This window comes from Taudactylus pleione, unplaced genomic scaffold, assembly GCF_031769625.1.
Source record: "Taudactylus pleione unplaced genomic scaffold, aTauple2 ptg000093l, whole genome shotgun sequence".
Lineage (NCBI taxonomy): Eukaryota > Metazoa > Chordata > Amphibia > Anura > Myobatrachidae > Taudactylus > Taudactylus pleione.
This window is the reverse complement of record NW_028284495.1, coordinates 30,560,109-30,580,232: the sequence shown is the minus strand read 5'-3', so window position 1 is coordinate 30,580,232 and position 20,124 is coordinate 30,560,109. Positions and strand designations below refer to the sequence as shown.

The 20,124-nt window shown below is 43.9% G+C and overlaps 1 protein-coding gene across 2 annotated transcripts in view; it reads right to left on the bottom strand.

The window, feature by feature from the left end:
• Positions 1-20,124, bottom strand: part of SMCHD1 (structural maintenance of chromosomes flexible hinge domain containing 1) — a 397,862-nt gene that overhangs the window by 349,020 nt on the left and 28,718 nt on the right. For both annotated transcript variants that reach the window (XM_088469636.1, XM_088469637.1), the window contains exons 4-7: positions 9,819-9,901; positions 9,586-9,716; positions 8,997-9,111; positions 3,478-3,597 (exon numbers count right to left, since the gene is read on the bottom strand). In XM_088469636.1, the coding sequence (XP_088325762.1) occupies positions 3,478-3,597; positions 8,997-9,111; positions 9,586-9,716; positions 9,819-9,901 (449 nt within the window). The remainder of the gene's footprint in view (positions 1-3,477; positions 3,598-8,996; positions 9,112-9,585; positions 9,717-9,818; positions 9,902-20,124) is intronic.

Here is a 20,124-nt window from a genome sequence, read left to right as displayed (position 1 = left end):
AGTCACTCAGAGGAAGATGGCCGCCGAGGAGCAGAGAGGAGGCGGGCCAGGGGGAGGAGCGCTCACACAGAGGGACCAGACCACTGTGGAGAGGCCCTGTGCAGCGAGGGAGGCACCGGCTCTAAACAGGGAAGGCGCGCTCCCCTGGCATGCATTTAACCCCCAGGACGCCGGACGTTTGCCGCACAGCCACGGCCCGCTGTCCCAGGGGCATAGTGGAAGCATAGGTTAGTACCTGGCTCCACGCTGCAGCCAGTCCCCAGGGAGCCCCACTGCCTGGGGACTTAGGACGGTGTTGTCCGGCGGGGACCCTCCACGGGACTCCGCCGCTTACCTGACCCCCTTGGATCCGGCCACAGTCCAGGTATCTGGGGTCACCGCTAGCTGTGACCCCAGATACCTACCAGCATCCCCAGATCAGTACCGGCGTTCCTGTACCGATGGAGTGTAGGAGTGACAGCATGGACGTCAGTACTGACTGTCCATGCTGTACAACTCAGATGTGCAGCCACAGCTGCATGGAAGAAAAACTTCAGGGGCCATAACAGCCCCCCTCTGTTCAGGTGATCCGACTCTGAGCACCAACGAAAACTGATTTGCCTTGCCTCGGGGGCGGGAGAAAGGAGGGGGAACCCAGTGCCTCCTGGGAGGCTGAGAAACTTAACTCTGTGGTGCACGTGACTGACGTCATCACCTATACCCCAAGGTATCCTGTGGATACCCTATGGACCCTGATGTAGAAACTTATCATTGTGTTTGTACAGCATGTTATAAGGTTTGTCTGATGATTAAGTGAGTTTTTAACTTAACAGACAACCATATTTATCCCTTTCAGTATAAAGAAGCTCCTAAAAGGTCTTGAGGTACTAAAACTGATGTAGCCATAGCCTTGGACGTACTAGCAGTGAGCAAGCAGTAGTATCACACAGGGCACAGGGACCAGGAAGTGCCACAGTCGCTGTACCACTGTCTGTGCATTTGGTCTGCAGGGTGCTGGATTGGCACAGTGCGTCACTATCAGAACTGCCCTAAGCGTCATTTGGACGCTTTAGTAACACACCCTGTAGCTTGTACACCCACTCTGACTCATCCTAAGGACGCTTCGGGTAGTGCTGTACTTAACAGTGCTGGTGACCCCACCTCCTAAGTCACATGTTCAGGGGGCAGCAAAGGGTGCAGTGCAGCCCTGCTCCTGAACTGGCAGTAGCCAGCCTATCTACAAGGACAACTACTCCATTAACAGCTGAAGGGTCCATTAAAGTATACTATGGACAGAACTATAAAAAGCAGATTTAAGAAATGTCATATTTGTTCTAGAAAAATGCTTACGTCCAATGTGGCTATGGTTTAATATTCCAGAACATACATAATTTGGACATACATTTGTAATAAGGATACACACACAAGGAAGCAGAAAATAGATGCTCACCACTGATTATTGGGTTTGCAATATCAACTAAAAAGGTAAAAGATAAGAATTTTATATTCTACCTAAAGTCTTCGTGAAATCCAGAGTTCCACTAGAGGCACTACAAAAATGTTTTCAAAATCTAAATGAAGAATAAGTTATTTCTTCTGTTCCGGTTATACAGAGGGGAATAAGTTTTTGCTTCAAAAACTTCCTAGTATTAAACTCATCAGTGATCAGTCAAATCTCAAACACAGAATAAAAAATTCCTTGCTTCATTAGATCTATAAGATACATATCTCCACACTCCTATTCATCGGTTTATCTGATTTTTTTTTTTTTTTGTGGTGGGACAACATTTCCATTTCAGGTGTCTAATTTTAACTATTCACTTTTCCAAGGACTTCATGCAAAGTGCCGTTAGTTTTTATGACCATATCCTCAGGAAACAATGAATTGCAATATGGCTTTAATCACAATATTGCTTCAGAAATTTTTGAGCAACTGCCATAAACCGTATACTCCAGGTCATGACCTCCCTACATATACATGGTTAGATAGCCAATACAGCAAAAACATATTTAGTGCCTTCTCAACAACTACAAGCTCTCGGTGGTGCAATTAAACACATCAAGACACAGAATCTTTGCCAGAAGAAATGTGGCAAAATTCAGCATTTCTCTGATCAGCTTAGGTCTCAGCAAAGGACAAAGATAAAGTGTCTCCACTGGGCGTCTAAGCTTTCTCCTTCAAAAAGAGAAACCGTATGTACACTACAGGTCATGCAGAAGTGGTGGCCATGCACACTGGGACATGTATCATATATTGTAACATGACCTTTGATTAAATGAATGGGGTAAAAAAAATATTGCTTGCTAACATCCCATGACCTAAAAAATTATGACCACTCCCATATGAAGCAAATGACTCTCATAACAATGGCGCATGTCAAGGTCAGGAAAATATGAGTACCTAATGCCAGCTTACAGTCTAAAAGTCAATTTGTTAAATGCAAAAGATATGGGCAGGTTTAAAGACCTGACTGACATAGATAAGGACCAAATCATTATGGCAAGTAGACTGGGTCAGAGCATTTCCAAAATGGCAATGCTTGTGGGGTGCGCAAAGTCAGCCATGGGGAACACCTACTGACAGGCAATGGTTTAAGGATAGAAAAAACAATGAACCATGTACAGGATATGTTAGGCGGCCAAAACTCATCAATGTGAAAGGCCAATGAAGGCTGTTACAACTGGTAAGAACCAACAGTACAGTGTGACTACTGTGGCACAAATCGTAGGAAGTTTTACTTATGTAATTAGAAGTAGTGTGTCACAACACACAGAGGCCCTGATTCAGAGCCGGACGCTCTGACAGAGCGCTCACTCTGAATCAGGGCCGTCCCTCTGAATTTTTAGAGCGGCCGCGCGTGTAGCTGTGGGTGACCACCCACAGCTATAGCGAGCGGCCAGGAAGATGGTCGCGATGGTCAAGACCATCGGCCTTGCGACGAGACCCTTGTGGTAGGGTCTCGTTGCCGCAAGCCCTGGAGTGCTTTTGGCTCAATCACAACCGAAAGCACTCCCACTGACATCACTTGTGTTCTCAGTGGGGCCGGCCCCAGACGGTAGGCGTTCCCATGGGAATGCCTCCGTCTAGCCAGGCACGCCCACCAAAGGGGGCGTGCTGTCACTCACCATCGACAGCACGCCCCCTTTGTAGCGAGACCTATAGCGACGGCTTGCCTGTCGCAATCCGTGTCTCGCGCATGCGCACGACGGAGCCGCCTCCGTCGTGCGCATGCGCACTGGGCTAACATCGACCCGCTTGCGAGCGCCGAGCACTCGCGAGCAGGTCTGAATTAGGCCAAGAGCTGCGATTCAAGGGCTTCTGGCAGCGAAGCCCATACCACCATGTGGTGTTTCTTGGTGAAGACTGGGGAGTTTGTTAAAATCCACTCACAAGCCCAGGATGAAATTCACTCATGTTTGGACATTTTCTTTTTAAATCAGAAGAACCACCCTATTTTCAGACGGATGTCTTTGTACTTATGTGGAATATATTCTTACCTTTCGATTTCTAATGTAGCCACTGTAAATAAATTCTTTATTGTTCTCTCTCTTCTCAAAATCTTCTTTCGAAAGCAAAAATTCATGAACATCTTGTGAGCCTGAAGTCTTGGTAATAATCTTAAAAAACAAATATCCATATTTAACTTGCAACCCAAGAATTGGGTACATTTAAAATCCAATTACAATCTTTAACAACTTGACTCAATTTAGTATTTATATCCTACTAGAGAATGGAATATTTGTTGTACTTACAATTAAAACAGTTTGTCTTTAAGTATATTTAGACATAAAACTATGTCTAAATGATAAAAAATAAAGTACCACTAAACCTTAAACTCAAGTTGTATTACTTAAAGATGATATAGTGGCGACCCACCACACTAAGCAGCAATGTTCATTCTTTATGTGGTGTAAATAATACCTTGTATTTTGTAAAGTGTATTAATGTCTATATATTATTGACTACCACTAGCAACTAGAATGATTAGTACAATTAGTAGAGAGAAAGAAGTTGCTCGGTTGTGGTGCACTAAAATTAAAACATAGCTGTTATTGGTTTACTTAATAAAATAAGGAACTATTCATTAGATCATGCCATCTAAATAAATGAAAAGTAGTAAGTCTGTATAAGAAAGTAGGAAAAGTATTTAAAAGGTAATTCTGTGTATCAATTTATACTGTTTAATTGTTTCACAGGTACGGCTGTTTTCACATATATACAGTACCAGTCAAAAGTTTGGACACCTCCTCATTCTATGGTTGTTTATTTAAATTATTTTCAACATAGTAGATTAATACTGAAGACATCAAAACTATGAAAGAACACATATGGAATTATGTTGTAAACAAATAAGTGTTAAATCAAAATATGTTTTATATTTTAGATTCCTCAAAATAGCCCCTTTTTGCTTGGATGACAGCTCTGCACACTCTTGTCATTCTCTCAATCAGCTTCATGAGGTAGTCTCCTGGAATGGTTTTGAATTAACATGTGTGCCTTGTCAAGAGTCAATCTCTGGAATTACTTGCCTTCTTAATGTGTTTGAGACCATCAGTTGTATTGTGCAGAGGTAGGGTTAGCACACAGTGGACACCACTGTTTGACTACTGTTGTAATCCATATTATGGCACCAACCACTCAACTCAGTAAAGAGAAGCGACAGTCCATCATTACTTTAAGACATGAAGGTCATTTGATATGGAAAATTTTCAAGAATTTTGAATGTATCCTCAAGAACAGTTGCAAAAACCATCAAATGCTATGATGAAACTGGCTCTCATGAGGACCGCCTCAGGAAAGGAATACCAAGAGTTACCTCTGCTGCAGAGGATAAGTTCATTAGAGTTACCAGCCTCAGAAACCGCTACTTAACAGCACCTCAGATTAGAGACCACATAAAGTCTTCACAGAGTTAAAGTAGCAGACAAATCTCAACATCAACTATTCAGACTGCGTGAATCAGGCCTTCATGGTCGTATTGCTGCGAAGAAGCCACTACTGAGGATGAACAACAAGAAGGGGAGAATTGTTTGGGCCAAGAAACACAAGGAATGGACATTAGACCAGTAGAAATCTGTACTTTGGTCTGATGAGTCCAAATTTGAGATTTTTGGTTCCAACCGCCCTGTCTTTGTGAGACGCAGAAAAGGTGAGCGGATGGTTTCTGCATTTGTGGTTCCCACTGTGAAGCATGGAGGAGGAGGTGTGATGGTGCTTTGCTGACGACACTGTTGGTGATTTATTCAAAATTCAAGGCACACAACCAGCATGGCTACCACAGCATTCTGCAGCACCATGCCATCCCATCTGGTTTGCTCTTACTAGGACCATCATTTGTTTTTCAACAAGACAATGACCCCAAACAAACTTCCAGGTTATGTAAGGGCTACATGACCAAGAAGGAAAGTGATGGAGTGCTGCGTCAGATGACCTGGCCTCCACAATCACCCGACCTAAACCCAATTGAGCTGGTTTGGGATGAGTTGGACCGCAGAGTGAAAGAAAAGCAGCCAACAAGTGCTCAGCACCTCGGGAACTCCTTCAAGACTGTTGGAAAACCATTCCAGGAGACTACCTCATGAAGCTGATTGAGAGAATGCCAAGAGTGTGCAAAGCTGTCATCAAAGCCAAAGGGGGCTACTTTGAGTAATGTAAAATATAAAAAACATGTTTTGATTTGTTTAACACTTTTTTGTTTACAACATAAGTCAATATGTGCTCTTTCATAGTTTTGATGTCTTCAGTATTAATCTACCATGTTGAAAATAATTTAAATAAACAAAAACCATTGAATGAGAAGGTGTGTCCAAACTTTTGACTGGAAAATATATATATATATATATATATATATATATATATATATATATATATATATATATATATATATATATATATATATATATATATAGAGAGAGAGAGAGAGAGAGATATATATAAATAAATATGGATATATATAGAAAAATAAAGTAGCGAGGGCACTCACCATAATTAAGCAAAATTAAGTCCAGTTTATTCACACGCACACCCACGTGGCCACGCCCCCTAGCACAAACCACCTCCAAGCCTCATGTTGGAGAACCAATCATATGACAGCAAACCTCTGTGACATCATACTACAAAGTCACATGGAAAAGGGCTGTGCTAAACAGCACCTGGATATGAACATCACTGCAAGCTAAACATGAGGTTTGGAGCTGGTTTGTGCTAGGGGGCATGGCCACGTGGGTGTGCGTGTTAGCACAGCATGTGCAGTCTCATAGTGATCGATTGGCCTTCCACTTGGTAAGCATTATGCGTGCTATATATGTTGTCTTCTGTGGTAATTGTTGTTACACTTTTCTTATGGCTTGAATAACATTGTGTTATGGCTGCACCGTGACAAAGGTCTCATATGGGGACCGAAACGTCAGACTTTACAGCTATATGACACTGGTGGTATGTGAATAAACTGGACTTAATTTTGCTTAATTATGGTGAGTGCCCTCTCTACTTTATTGTTCTACAAATGTATGGACCCTGGATGCTCCATGTGGTTACATTGAGGTGCACCCTTTTGGTCTGACATTGGCTGCAGTGAGTGCGGGCTATACTGGACTTATATAGATATACACACATACGCATGTCTATCTGTCCATCTCTCTATCCACACACACATATATATACATACATACATAGTATCTTTATGTGTATATTTAATAAAATACAATACTTATATTGCTCAACAATACCCGATTTTTAAAAATATTTTTTTTAAAACACATACAATTCATTAGTTTTCATGAAGGCTGCTTCCCAAAGGATGGTCCTTTGCCAGTAAGGACCAGATTTCTACAGAATGGTGGTCTTGTGGAGCGCCAAACTCAAGTTCAAATGTTCACTTAAAATGTCCTGTTTGGAAGTCATTTTAAGACTATAAAGATGAAATAATGGATCCTGGCCCTGATTCCGAGCCGGACGCTCTGACAGAGCGCACACTCTGAATCAGGGCCGTCCTTCTCTTTTTTTAGAGCGGCCTCCTGGCCACTCGCATAGCTGTGGGTGACAACCCACAGCTATAGCGAGCAGCCAAAAATATGGTCGCAATGGTCAAGACCATCGCGACCATCGGGCTTGCAACGAGACCCTTGTGGTAGGGTCTCGTTGCCGCAAGCCCTGGAGTGCTTTTGGCTCTATCAGAGCCGAAGGCAGTCCCACTGACATCACTTGTGATGTCAGTGGGGCTGGCCCCAGACGGTAGGCGTTCCCATAGGAACGCCTCCGTCTGGGCAGCCACGCCCCCAGCACGCCCACCAAAGGAGGCGTGCTGTCACTCACCATCGACAGCACGCCTTTGGTACGAGACCCATAGCGACGGCTTGGCTGTCGCTATCCGGGTCTCGCGCATGCGCACGATGGAGCCGGGTCAGTCCTTGCACTGGGCCAACATCGACCCGCTTGCGAGCACTCAGCGCTCGCGAGCGGGTCTGAATCAGGCCTCCTCTTTCTGGGTCTACGAGACCCTTGTTCAAATTTGTGAATCTATACTTCAATCCACAGTCAGGATACCAATTGGCACTTTAAAATGAATTTAAATGTAACTGGCTGCTCCTATCCAAATATGTTCAGCCCTCAGGTCAAAGCAATGACCCAACCAGCTTGGATTTTTTCTTTAGCTACCTGACTTGTGAGCTGAACACTTTTGCAAGCTGCCCTCCAGTTTATTCCCAACTGAGGGTAAGAAAGGAAGAAAAAAAAAATCACTGGCTTTCAAGCACGTTAAACTGCGAATTGACAAAGGGGAATAATTAGCATGAAATCATGAGATGTCATTTCCAGGTAATCTAAAGCGGAGAAAGCTCACCTTGGGCACAAGAATCCCAAATTAGTGTTTATCAACATTTGTTTAATGGCAATCTGCACTAAACACACAGCAACCAATCATGGCCTTACACGCAAGTAGTTGCTATTGACAGTTGTAAATAGTTCGGAAGAAAGGCGACAGGTTAACCTCCACTCTGCTGATTGGCATTAAAAAATGGGGAATAAATATTGATATAACATTAACAGCCACAGCATGATTTAGTTAATGTATTTAGAAAGACTGTTTAATTGGTTGTAAGGGAATAAATATATAAAAAATTGAAGAGAGAAACAAATTCCAAAAGGTCATGTGTCTACCAAAAAAAAAAAAAAAAAAGTGTCCTGCAAAGCTTATTGCCAGGGGGAGATGGTCTGTTCTCAAATAAAAAAATAAAAAACTCCCATAACTAAGGGACAAGGTGAACAATTAAATTTTTCTTCTGAGAGAGAGGTAAGTTGGTTTATGGGAGAAACTCCTTGCATATGAGCTATACAGGACTCTATGATTCTTTGTCCACCAATGAAAGGTGACCACAAGACGCGAAATAGCTTGAAAGTGTGCAAGAAGTTGACCTACTACTATTAGGTCAATACAAAAATTTAGACCTGAAAAGTAAAACGAGAGACTCTGAAAAGTTTCAGTAACAAAACGATACAAAAAACACAGATCGTTTTTTATTTGATGGGCTGCTAAGGACTATACCAGAAAACTGAAGTATTAATTTCTCTCCCACATTTAAAATCTATTTAAAAGCTATACCCAACCACACTAATGGAGCACAAAGTGATCACTTCCAAGAGCTTCATGTGTTCTCTTTTTCTTTTTTTTTTTTTAAATATAGAAGTGTCATATTAAGAGAGACCTAATTTAAGACCAAACCCCAAAACTACTTTTCCCCAACATCAAGATTTCAAAGCACGAGTACCAAAAGCCAAATAGACCTTCCAAGAATGAAGGATTTTGAAGGGCACTGCAGCTTTATGTTTGAGCACGACAATTGTGGATATGCAGTTTTACCTTTTTAAATAAATTTATAAATAACATAATGAATACTTTCAAGAGCTTTATTGGATCAATTTCTAGTGTTCTTGTTTTCATTTTTCTATTAAACACTTTGCTCTTTAAAAGTAGCATTTTAACTTTTATGTAAATGCAGACAGTATTTAGCTTACGTACACGAGTTGAGTGACCTATAAAGAAAACAGCTTGCTTTCCTCCAACACCAAAGTAAGAGATATCACTGTTCAGACTGCGTGCAACAGGTGGAGGACGGACATAGCTAGTATCATCACTAAAAGATAAAAAGGGACATATTTTCAAACAAACCTCTATGCCACCAATAACCATTGCAATAAAATGGGTTTTAGATTATACATCGAATACATAGGGCATACATTATATTCTAGTACAGAGGTTCCCAAACGTGGTCCTCAAGGTTCCCCAACAGTTCAGGTTTTAGAGATATTCATAGCTGAGCACAGGTGGTTAAATCAAATTGACTGAGGTACTAATTAGGTCACCTCTGCTCAACCATGGATCTCTCTAAAACATGAACTGTTGGGGAGCCTTAGAATTGATTTTATCATAAGGATCTTTTATAGTTTAAGTGGATTTTAAATTTTACTCAAGATGTTAAACTGTTCACAAACAAATTCACATGGATATTTTACTGTCTTTTCTCTATACTTTGATAATAAAAAAAATAAAAAAAAGTGATTTAAGTCATTGAAAAAAAATAAATAAAGCAAACCATTAAATATCTAACCTGTAGCCTTCAGTTCTTCTTGTAAATTTTGACAAACGATATACTGCCCAATTTTTCAGCTGTACTGAGCTCATTCCTTTTCCATTATCTATAATTGCGACAGCCGGTTTTCCTTGTGTTTCATCAAAAAGCTTTGTATTATTTGAATGAAAGGAAAGATTTAGAAAACAGAATATACAAAATAAAACACACAAATACTGTATGTGGGTAACCAAACAATAAAAGCTTCTTACCAGCCTAATCTGTATATTGCGAATGCCAGAATTTTGTGCAGTTGCGGAAAGTGAATTATCTAATAACTCTGAAAGAGCAAAAGCTGTAATCACAATAGAAGAAAGCCATGTGGCATTACGTTAGTAAGAATAATAAAGTGACATCTCGAATGAAAAACCAATGCATAAAAGAAGCAAATGTCATACAAATACAACAAACTTCATATTAGTATTCTTGCAGGAATATATGTGGTTGCAGTATACACAGTGTTCTTTCTTCTTGCTGTCCAATTTTCATAATTAAACAAATATAGATATATGTATCATGTCAACCTGGCAATTTGTGCACCATATGTTTTACAACTAAACACAGCATTAAAACTTTATTTTATCTGATTTTCGGAATTCAAGTCACACTAGCACTCTCACATTCTACAAACCGTCATGTGTCATTATATGATCAACATATTCATTATCAAGATGCACAAACATGTGTGCAACAAAGCTAGCAAGAATTAAAGGGGTACATTTATTGGATTCGGTACGAGATGCCAGCGCTTGGGATCCCAGCTGTTAGAATCCCGACGGCGGCATCCCGAAAGGGCTAGCATACCGACACCTGTTGGTCGGTATGCTAACCCTCCCTCTTCGGTGACACAAATAATAACATGTGTGACCACCGTGTGGCGCTATCCCCAACCAATCAAGATGAAAAATAATTTTGCTATTTCTCTTTCCTGTTCCCTCTTTGGACGGTGTAACAGTGCACTGAGGAGAAGGACCCGTGACCCCCAGTACCAGTATTCGTTGGTTAGTCACTGCTTGACTTGGTCCAGACAGTCAGCATTGCACCCACAACGCTGTTTTACATCTTGGATCTGGTACGCAGGGCATATGGTCCCCTCTCTCCTTTTAAAAGAAATTATTGTACTACGCCTTATTGGCATCTGTTTGGCTATATTAAGCCTTTTTTAAGATCGATCTTTATGTGTGTGTGTTTTGATGAATAAATTTACTTGTTGCTTTCAATATCACACTATTGTGACTATCTCTCTTTAGACATATTGGGAACTTTCCTGGTACACCGTCCAAAGAGGGAACAGGAAAGGGAAGTAGCAAAATTATTTGTCATCTTGATTGGTTGGGTATAGCGCCACACAGTGGTCATACATATTATTTGTCTCACTTATTTTTATTTTAGGGGTATAAGGTACCCTAGTATTTCCACTGTTGGCTGCTGTACTTTGATGCGCTGAGGTGTTGTATCAAAAAATTTTCACTCCTCCCTCTTTCGTGCCTAACCCTAACTTCCCCCTCCCGGTGCCAAACCCTAACTTCCCCCTCCCGGTGCCAAACCCTAACTTCCCCCTCCCGGTGCCAAACCCTAACTTCCCCCTCCCGGTGCCAAACCCTAACTTCCCCCTCCCGGTGCCAAACCCTAACTTCCCCCTCCCGGTGCCAAACCCTAACTTCCCCCTCCCGGTGCCAAACCCTAACTTCCCCCTCCCGGTGCCAAACCCTAACTTCCCCCTCCCGGTGCCAAACCCTAACTTCCCCCTCCCGGTGCCAAACCCTAACTTCCCCCTCCCGGTGCCAAACCCTAACTTCCCCCTCCCGGTGCCAAACCCTAACTTCCCCCTCCCGGTGCCAAACCCTAACTTCCCCCTCCCGGTGCCAAACCCTAACTTCCCCCTCCCGGTGCCAAACCCTAACTTCCCCCTCCCGGTGCCAAACCCTAACTTCCCCCTCCCGGTGCCAAACCCTAACTTCCCCCTCCCGGTGCCAAACCCTAACTTCCCCCTCCCGGTGCCAAACCCTAACTTCCCCCTCCCGGTGCCAAACCCTAACTTCCCCCTCCCGGTGCCAAACCCTAACTTCCCCCTCCCGGTGCCAAACCCTAACTTCCCCCTCCCGGTGCCAAACCCTAACTTCCCCCTCCCGGTGCCAAACCCTAACTTCCCCCTCCCGGTGCCAAACCCTAACTTCCCCCTCCCGGTGCCAAACCCTAACTTCCCCCTCCCGGTGCCAAACCCTAACTTCCCCCTCCCGGTGCCAAACCCTAACTTCCCCCTCCCGGTGCCAAACCCTAACTTCCCCCTCCCGGTGCCAAACCCTAACTTCCCCCTCCCGATGCCAAACCCCTAAGCCTAAACCTACCTCCCCAGTAACCCCCCGATACTTACCTTCGGTATCCCGGCGGAATTTCGGCGCCGGTAACAGGAGCGTCCGCATCCAGACTGCCGGGATGCCGAACGCATACCCATTTAATATAGGGAGGAAAAACAACAATGAAAACAGGTATTTTTTACCACAGATAGGGATTCTTCATCTTTAAGAAGGATTGTGCTGGTACAGGTACTACTAAAATTCTCTTAACGCTATCACCATCACAGAGGAGACAGGACAATGAAAAAACTATTCAAATAAAGCATTTTTTCTGAAACTAATTAAGAACAGTTCATTTAATTTTTAAAATTGAAGCCTGGGCTTTTAATCCAGAGCACATATGTGAGCTAGAAAACCAGATCACACATGCACATTTGTCTCTTATACAGCATTTTAGTATTTAATATGTACACCTTCCAGTGACTGCACTTCATAGCGATTGGCAAAGTAAGAGAGGCTTCAGTGACTTAAGGTGAATCAGTCCTGTGAGCAGCTCCATACAAGAAAGAACAATAAAATGACAGTGCAAAAATAATGGCATCTAAAAAAATTAACAACATTTTTGAATTGGCTGTAATACTTTGGAATATTTCAACCCATGCCACCAAAATCCAGGACAACAGTACCTCCACTGCAGAAATCATTTTTCCAGAGGTTAAGTACAAACCTTCTGCTCCCCGTAGACTGAACTTGAACCTTTCCTTAATTAACAATTTGTGAAATAAATGATGGTTAATTAGGGTCAAAGTTATGGTGACCAACTCACTGTGTGGTAGTGTAATAGTAGTAGGACCCTCTGTTGCCAACACGGATCTTAATTCAGTGCACTTGAGTCCACAGCGGGGTCAATGAGCAATACTCTCCTCTTTCAGCAACTAACACGTTTCACCTCTATATTAGCCTATTTTATATCATATGGATATAAACTTATCAAATTGTGCAGACATAACCTAAGGTGACACTCGTAGTTAAAACTCTTAAATTAAAAAAAGGTACAATTTCCAAAATACCAATGAATGGATTTCCACCGCATAATACTCCAAATAATGATCAAAAGTTATTTTTATATTTAATATTCCTTAGAAATCTAGGATGGTATCTTCAATAACATATTTTTAGAATTTCTGATGTTAATAGACTCTCTGTTAGAAGGGCACGCAGAACTCACAACTGGCAGCTGATGCTTCAGTTACTTGTTAATCTCCAATCCTCCAGAAATATTAAAAATTGTAAAAATTTTCTAAATATGAGAAAATTCATTACAAATTTTATGTTTTACAATAAAACTGAATACTTTTTTCTTTAACAAAAACCACTTGTAGTACTTACAGTAATGATTAGCCTAAAACAGTGGTTCCCAAACTCGGTGTCGTGGCAACTTGGGTTGCCTTGGGGCAATGGTGCCACGGGTTGGTGGTCCAGAAACAAATAAAATTATTTATGGTAAATGTGATGGGCAAAGCTAGTGTTGGTAGCTGCCAATCATAAAATATATAGACAGAGCACAACCACATATTAGAACCTACAGATGACATAAGCAAACTTTACTTAATTTAATAATTTTTGCTAAATTTCTCAATAAGAAACCTTTGCCCTAGGTGTGCCGTGAAACAAATGCTGCTACTCTAGGGTGCCGTGATTCTAGAAAGTTTGGGAACCACTGGCCTAAAAGCATTAGATGCTGAAAAGAATCCATTTTAAAACTCATGAATTCCAAAAAGTTAGGATTCTCAATATGTTGTGTTATAAAAGTAACAACATCTCATTTATAAAATTGCATGTGTTTGAGACTTTATGTGCGGTTTTCAAAATGTGATATGGTTTTTAACCAGTATCCCCCTATTTTCAAATGTCAGGTTTACAAATTATATTAAAAGCAAGGCAGTTTTTATTTATTTTTTTGATCAGCGAAATATAGTAGCTCAAACCGCATTATTTAAAAACCCATATTTGGGATGTCCTAGAGGTTATTGTGGGCATGCAGATACAGCAGCAGTTGTACACAGGCATGCTGCATTTCATTTTAATCAGAAGCTGCTTGTGCACCCTATTTGCACCACTTTGCGAAAAAGATGCATATGTAGGTTAAAAATGCATGAAAAGAAGCTCAAGATGCACAGCGCTCACGCGTTAGGTTAAATGCAGTGTGCTGAAGTTTTTAAAACCTTTAAACAGCAAGAGAGCTTTTTTTTTGTTTTTTCACTGCAACACACCGCATGCAGATTGAAGTTTCAGTCTCCAAACTGGAAGATAGGAAAGTTTAGAACCGCACACGAAACCAGTATTTGATAAATTTATCCGAAGAATGTTAGTTAATAATGTGGGCTCTAATTGGAATATATCACCAGCTTCAGGGGCTGGCTGGCAACTTTTAGCCTGGGGGGCAAATGCATGCAGGCGGCCCTGGCAGAGAAGTAGCGTGTAGCTAGGGTGCCCGAAGAACGTGCGTGCTACGGCGCCCCCCCTCAAGTGATCCAGGGAGGAGGCGGGTCCATATGGGATTAATGTAAAGTAAAAATAAAGAATAGGGACAGCCCCGTCGTGGTGCCCTTATGCAGTGCCCCCCTGTGCCCCAGGAGAGGACCCCCTTATGCAGGCCTCCAGTAGTGATCCCTCCTATGCAGTGCCCCTTGTGCCCCCAGTAGTAAGCGACTTATATAGTGCCCCCAGTAGTGGTACCCCCTATGCAGTGCTCCTTATATAGTGCCCCCAGTAGCAGTCCACACCCCATGCAATGCCCCCAATAGTGGTAACCCTTATGCAGTGCCCCTTAAATAGTGGCCCCAGTTGTAGTCTCCCCCCTATGCAGTACCCCCAGTATTGCCCTTTTTATAGAGCCCCCAGCAGTGGTCCCTCGATGCAGTGTCCCCAGTGGTAGTCCCCTCCCCCCTATGCAGTGCCCCTAGTAGTAGTCCCCTCCCCCTATGCAGTGCCCCTAGTAGTTGTCCCCTCCCCTTGTAGTGCCCATAGTAGTAGTCCCCCCTTTGTAGTGCCCCAGTAGTAGTCCCCCCCCCTTGTAGTGCCCCCAGTTATAATCCCCAGTAGTGGTCCCCCCTTGTAGTGCCCCCCCTGTAGTGCCCCCAGTAGTGATCTCCCCCTTGTAGTACCCCCAGTAGTGGTCTCCCTCTTGTAGTGCCACCAGTAGTAGTCCCTCCCTCTTGTAGTGCCCCCAGTAGTGGTTCCCCCTTTGTAGTGCCCCCAGTAGTAGTCCTTCCCTCTTGTAGTGGCCCCCCCTTTGTAGTGCCCCCAGTAGTAGTAGTCCCCCCCCTTGTATTGCCCCCATTAGTAGTCCCCTCCTTGCAGTGCCTCCAGTAGTGGTCTCCACCTTGTAGTGCCAGCCCCCCCCCCCTCCCCAGTAGACACACGTAGTAAAAAATAAAATAAAACGACACTTACCTGAATCCCCGCTCCCGCCATCCGCTCCTCCGTCTGTCCTTCCCGGGCCGGGCCGCTCTGCAGTATGGGAGAGACGTCATATGACGTTATGACGCCTCTCCCATTGCCCACTGCGGGAGCCGGAAGATGGAGCGGCTCCTGCAGTGGGCGCAGCAGCAGTCAGTGAAAGTCTGACAGACTCTCATTGGCTGCTGATCAAAACAAACACACAGCTGCCGGAGCCGGCGGCTGTGTTTGTCACTTGTGTAGCGCTGACCGAACTCCGTCCGGTCAGCGCTACACGCGGTGCAGTCTGTGTCACAGTGACACAGACTGCCCGCGGCCCGCATGACGCTGCGGCCTGGGGGGCACATGGCATCCTGCCCCCCGGCCCAGCCCGCCACTGACCAGCTTCAACACCAAAAGTAACTTATCATTTAGGGAGATACAGTAATCTTTGCTACTTCAAGTCAAGCCATGCCAAACAGTGTTTATTTGTATAAATAGAATGTCAGACATTATGTAATAATGTTAAAAGTCTATCTACTAACTGTCAAAATTCTTAATGAAACCCAGGCCCTGTGTGACTGGTGCCATCGCACAGGGCAAAGCACCCTAGTAGCAGCTCCATTGCGGTCCCTCGGCCCCTGAATCTGGCTAGCAGTATGGTGTCATGCAGGTAGTATTGGTGATGCAGTGTTGGCAGGGGCATCCTTCAGACGCTCCGGCCTCGCACCCTGCAGCTGCTTGGAGCGTCCTTAGGACACTCCGGCCAGTGTACGCTCCTCCAGTCACTCCCGCCCACCCAATTCCTGGGAAGCAGCCTTATGACTGCATGCATTCAGGGGGAGGGGGAGGCACCGGGTGAATTTTAGCTGTTACGGTGCTCATGAAATGTTTATGTATAAAAATAAATTGTAAGCCCCGACTTTGAAAGAGCCAGCTCACTACTAATTCTACTCATTTTCACTACAGTACAACACAGAGGCGGATCAAGACTGTTGTATTAGGGGGGGGCGAATTAATGATTAATTCCCCCCCCGCGACAACGCCCCCCCTCGCGGCAACCCCCCCTTCCCCCACGATCCCACCTCCCGGCAATCCCCCCTTTTATTTTCACTTACCTCCGCTGCTCCGGTGATGTTCTTCCTCCGGGCTTCGGTCAGCTGGTCTCCCATCCTGCACTGTGACCCGGTGAGCTGTTTAATGCAGCAGCTGACCAGGGTCACCGTGCAGGTGCCGGGAGACCCGCTGACTGGAGGGAGGACATCACCGGAGGGTAACAGCTAGATCTCCTTCCGTAGATTGACAGTCCCCGGACAGAGGCAAGTTGTTTTTTTTTGTTTTTTTTCAGCAGTGATCAGCGTGTGGTCTATTTAGACCACATAGCTGATCACAGGGTGTGAGGAGCCGGCTGCGATCTCTTCCTCCCCGGCTCCCGGGTGACAGCCTGTCACTGACACATCCCCCTGCCTGGGAGACGGGAGCTCCGATCACAGCACAGCCTTTATCATCTCTCTCCTCTGAATGATGCAGAGGAGGAGAGAGATGATAAAAGGTCGGACAAACTGTGCTAGGGGGGGCGATCGCTCCAAACGCTCCCCCCCTGGATCCGCCACTGGTACAACATAGGTGTTTATGTACTAAGCTTTGGAGAAAGATAAAGTGGATGGAGATAAAGTACTAACCAATCAGCTCCTGTCATTTTTGAAACACAACCAGTAAAGTTACAGTTAGGAGCTAACTAGTTTGTACTTTACCTCGATCCTCATGATTTCTCTCCAAGACTTAGAACATAGATACCACAGTCCGGGGAGTAACCAGAGGTATGGGGAGCCCATAGTAGTATTTCCGCAGGGCCCCCATAGGTCTAGCTATGCCTCCCAGTCAGCCTCCCCCTCCAGCACTGCTTACCTCCTTTGCCCGGCACGCCACTCCATCTCTCCTCAATGAAGCTGGGAGGAGGACATGGCCATGGTCCGGGGGTGTCATCATGTAGTCACATCTCTTCCCAGCTTCTCTAGTGAGAGACGTATCAGAGGAGAGGGGCCCACAGCGCTGATGATCCTGCCTGTGCAGCAAACTGCTTCCTAGTCACAGGCTGAGGTGTGCCTGTGACTAAAAAGTAGTTTGCAGAATGGATCAGCAGCAGCATCTCTCCTTGTAATGCCACTGAGGTGAGCTTGGTACAGGGGGAGGCGGGCCCCAGAGGTGCTGCGGGCAACCACAGCATCCGCACCCCCTGCACCTACAGTAGTTACGCTCCTGCCCATAGTACTTTAATTGAGTCCTCCATCACCAGCTCTCCAATTCAGGCAACAAAGTGACCTAGGGTGAACTACCCCATATTGAGGCTGGAGGACTGAGAAGCTGTTGACCAAAAATGGTAATCACTTTAGTACAGAAATAGAAATAATGAGATAGTCAGGGGGTATATTTACTAAGATTCTAGTTTGGTTGAGTTAGCATTCTCTGGAGAGTTTAGTAAATTTCAGAATTGTAAAAAAATGACCAATGTCAAACTTTGGAGAGAATTCTCGTTTCTTCATAGGCTGAAGCCCAGGGCTCTAGTACTAGGCAATAGTGGGAATAATACAAGGATACTATTGTTTTCTACAGTGCGACTACAGGTACCAGCGTTCCTGCCCTTTGGCACTTGTGGACCTACAAGTGGCAGCAGGTGGCCAGCACCCGTGCTCCCGCTGTAAAAAAAATAGTAAAATAATGACAGTACTCACACACCGTAGATAGTAACATTTCATTACATACTAAACACATGCACATACTTACCTTCTCCCAGGTGATCAGTCCCCTTCTCCAGTAGAAATCACAGGGTATTCCTCAAAAATACTGTAGAGATGTATGGGTTTCTATATACATCTCTACCCCAGTATATGACGGAGATTGGGTGGTAGAGTAAGCTGCCGCTGATTGACCGCCACGCGGCTTACAGCCACTCAATAGTCACGCTTACTCTAGAGCGGACGCTAATTGGTTGGAGGCCTGACAAATGACGTAACCCACGTGGGCTCCGTCGTTTAACGGTGTAGAGATGTAAGTGGAAACACCTACATTTTCTACTGTGTCCGTGGTACGGGTTAATCGGTTTGTTATTTTGCCAAGGCCGGGACTCTACTGGAGAAGAGGACCAACCTGCGCCAGGAGGTATTTTTAATTTTAGCAAAACCCTGGGATTTCTACTGGAGAAGGGGACTGCTCATAAGGGAGAAGGTAGGTATGTGTAAGTGTGTTTAGTATGTAATAATATTTTACTGTCTACGGTGTGTGTATGGTCATTATTTTACCTTTTTTTTTTAAATATTTTTTTTTGTGTGTGTGGATACGGGTGCCGGCCGCCTGCTAGCACTTGTAGTTCCACATGTGCAAATAGGCAGGCCACGCTGGCACCTGTAGTCCCACTGTAAAAAAACAATAGTATTCATGCGTTATTCCCACCATTAGCCCTGCACCCACTGGGCCAGGGGTGCAGGGAAGAGCCGCAGTCTAAGCCTTGGGTGCTCAGAAGAGGGGGGACCCCACCTCCCCTGAGATATCTAGCCTGGCTGTGGCATTACACCCTGGCTAGTTTTTTTTCCTATTTTTTAATCCTTTTTAATACAAATACACAGATGCAGCTGCACGTAGCTCACAGATTGTGTTTAGCCACGGTCAGACACAGGGAACACAGAGAAAACTCGATCTCTTTTACCATCGGAAAACGCGATTCGGCTAGTTCTTAGTAATTTTGAGATTTGGATTTTACAAAATCCTCGAGTCCCAGCGAAGCTCAGAGTTTGTTCTCGAGCAAACTCGATTGTTAGTAAACTTACCTCTCAATGTGATATTTTTAAGTCCAATATGACTTTTTACAATACTATACACTATAGATGGCTGAGGAATAGGTTATATATTATCAAGTGTATTTTTTTTAATTGTCTTGCATATTTATTTTCTATTTGTTTCAAAATGTTGCTTATTGCTATCATGGCTGCTTCCAATCAAGGCTATAAATGGCCTAGTTGTAGTTGGGTGCGGCTCATAAGCCAGCACTTGCCTAGATGTTACCCTCAGTATCGGAGAGGCGGCTCCATTTAACTGCAATTTAATGGTGTGTTGGGCCAGTGTACGAACTTGAATTGGGATCACCTTACTATGAACATTATCCCCATGCTTTTAATTTCAAGACACAAACAGAATTGAAGTATATTATTGTTAAAGCCGATAGCAATAGTCTGTTTTGAATACATATATGGCAGTAATAATGCCACACTACTGGTACTATGTACAATATGGGTAAAACCAAGCGCAGGCATATTTCTTTTCTGGCATTGCAAATATTTGCAGGCGTTTTTGGGGATTAAGCCGCAAATATACAATGATAAATGGGCCCTAATGTCAGGGAACATACAGCCAGACATTGTCGCAAACAATGCAGCCACACCAGGCAAGTAGTTAAAGGCAAAACCAGGGGAGTTTTGCCTTTAGATTTAAAGCTGCAATTAGTTTAATGACAATCTTGAGCTTTAACATTTTGCACCTAGTCGGAAATAAAAACACCTTTTCCCCTTCTGATCTGAAGGAAATTGGGTAATTGCTCTTGCTTTGAGCAAGGCTTGCAGACTGTACTGCAAAGCATCAAATATTACAGAGTCTGATGGAGTCATGGACTGCACAAAGACATTTCCTTTTGTATACGGATGAAACAGTCTTGTGTTAATTTCTTATGTTGTCTTTAAATGTGGCCATATATCTGCATACTGTGCTTCTGTTCTCGATTGTTGTTCGA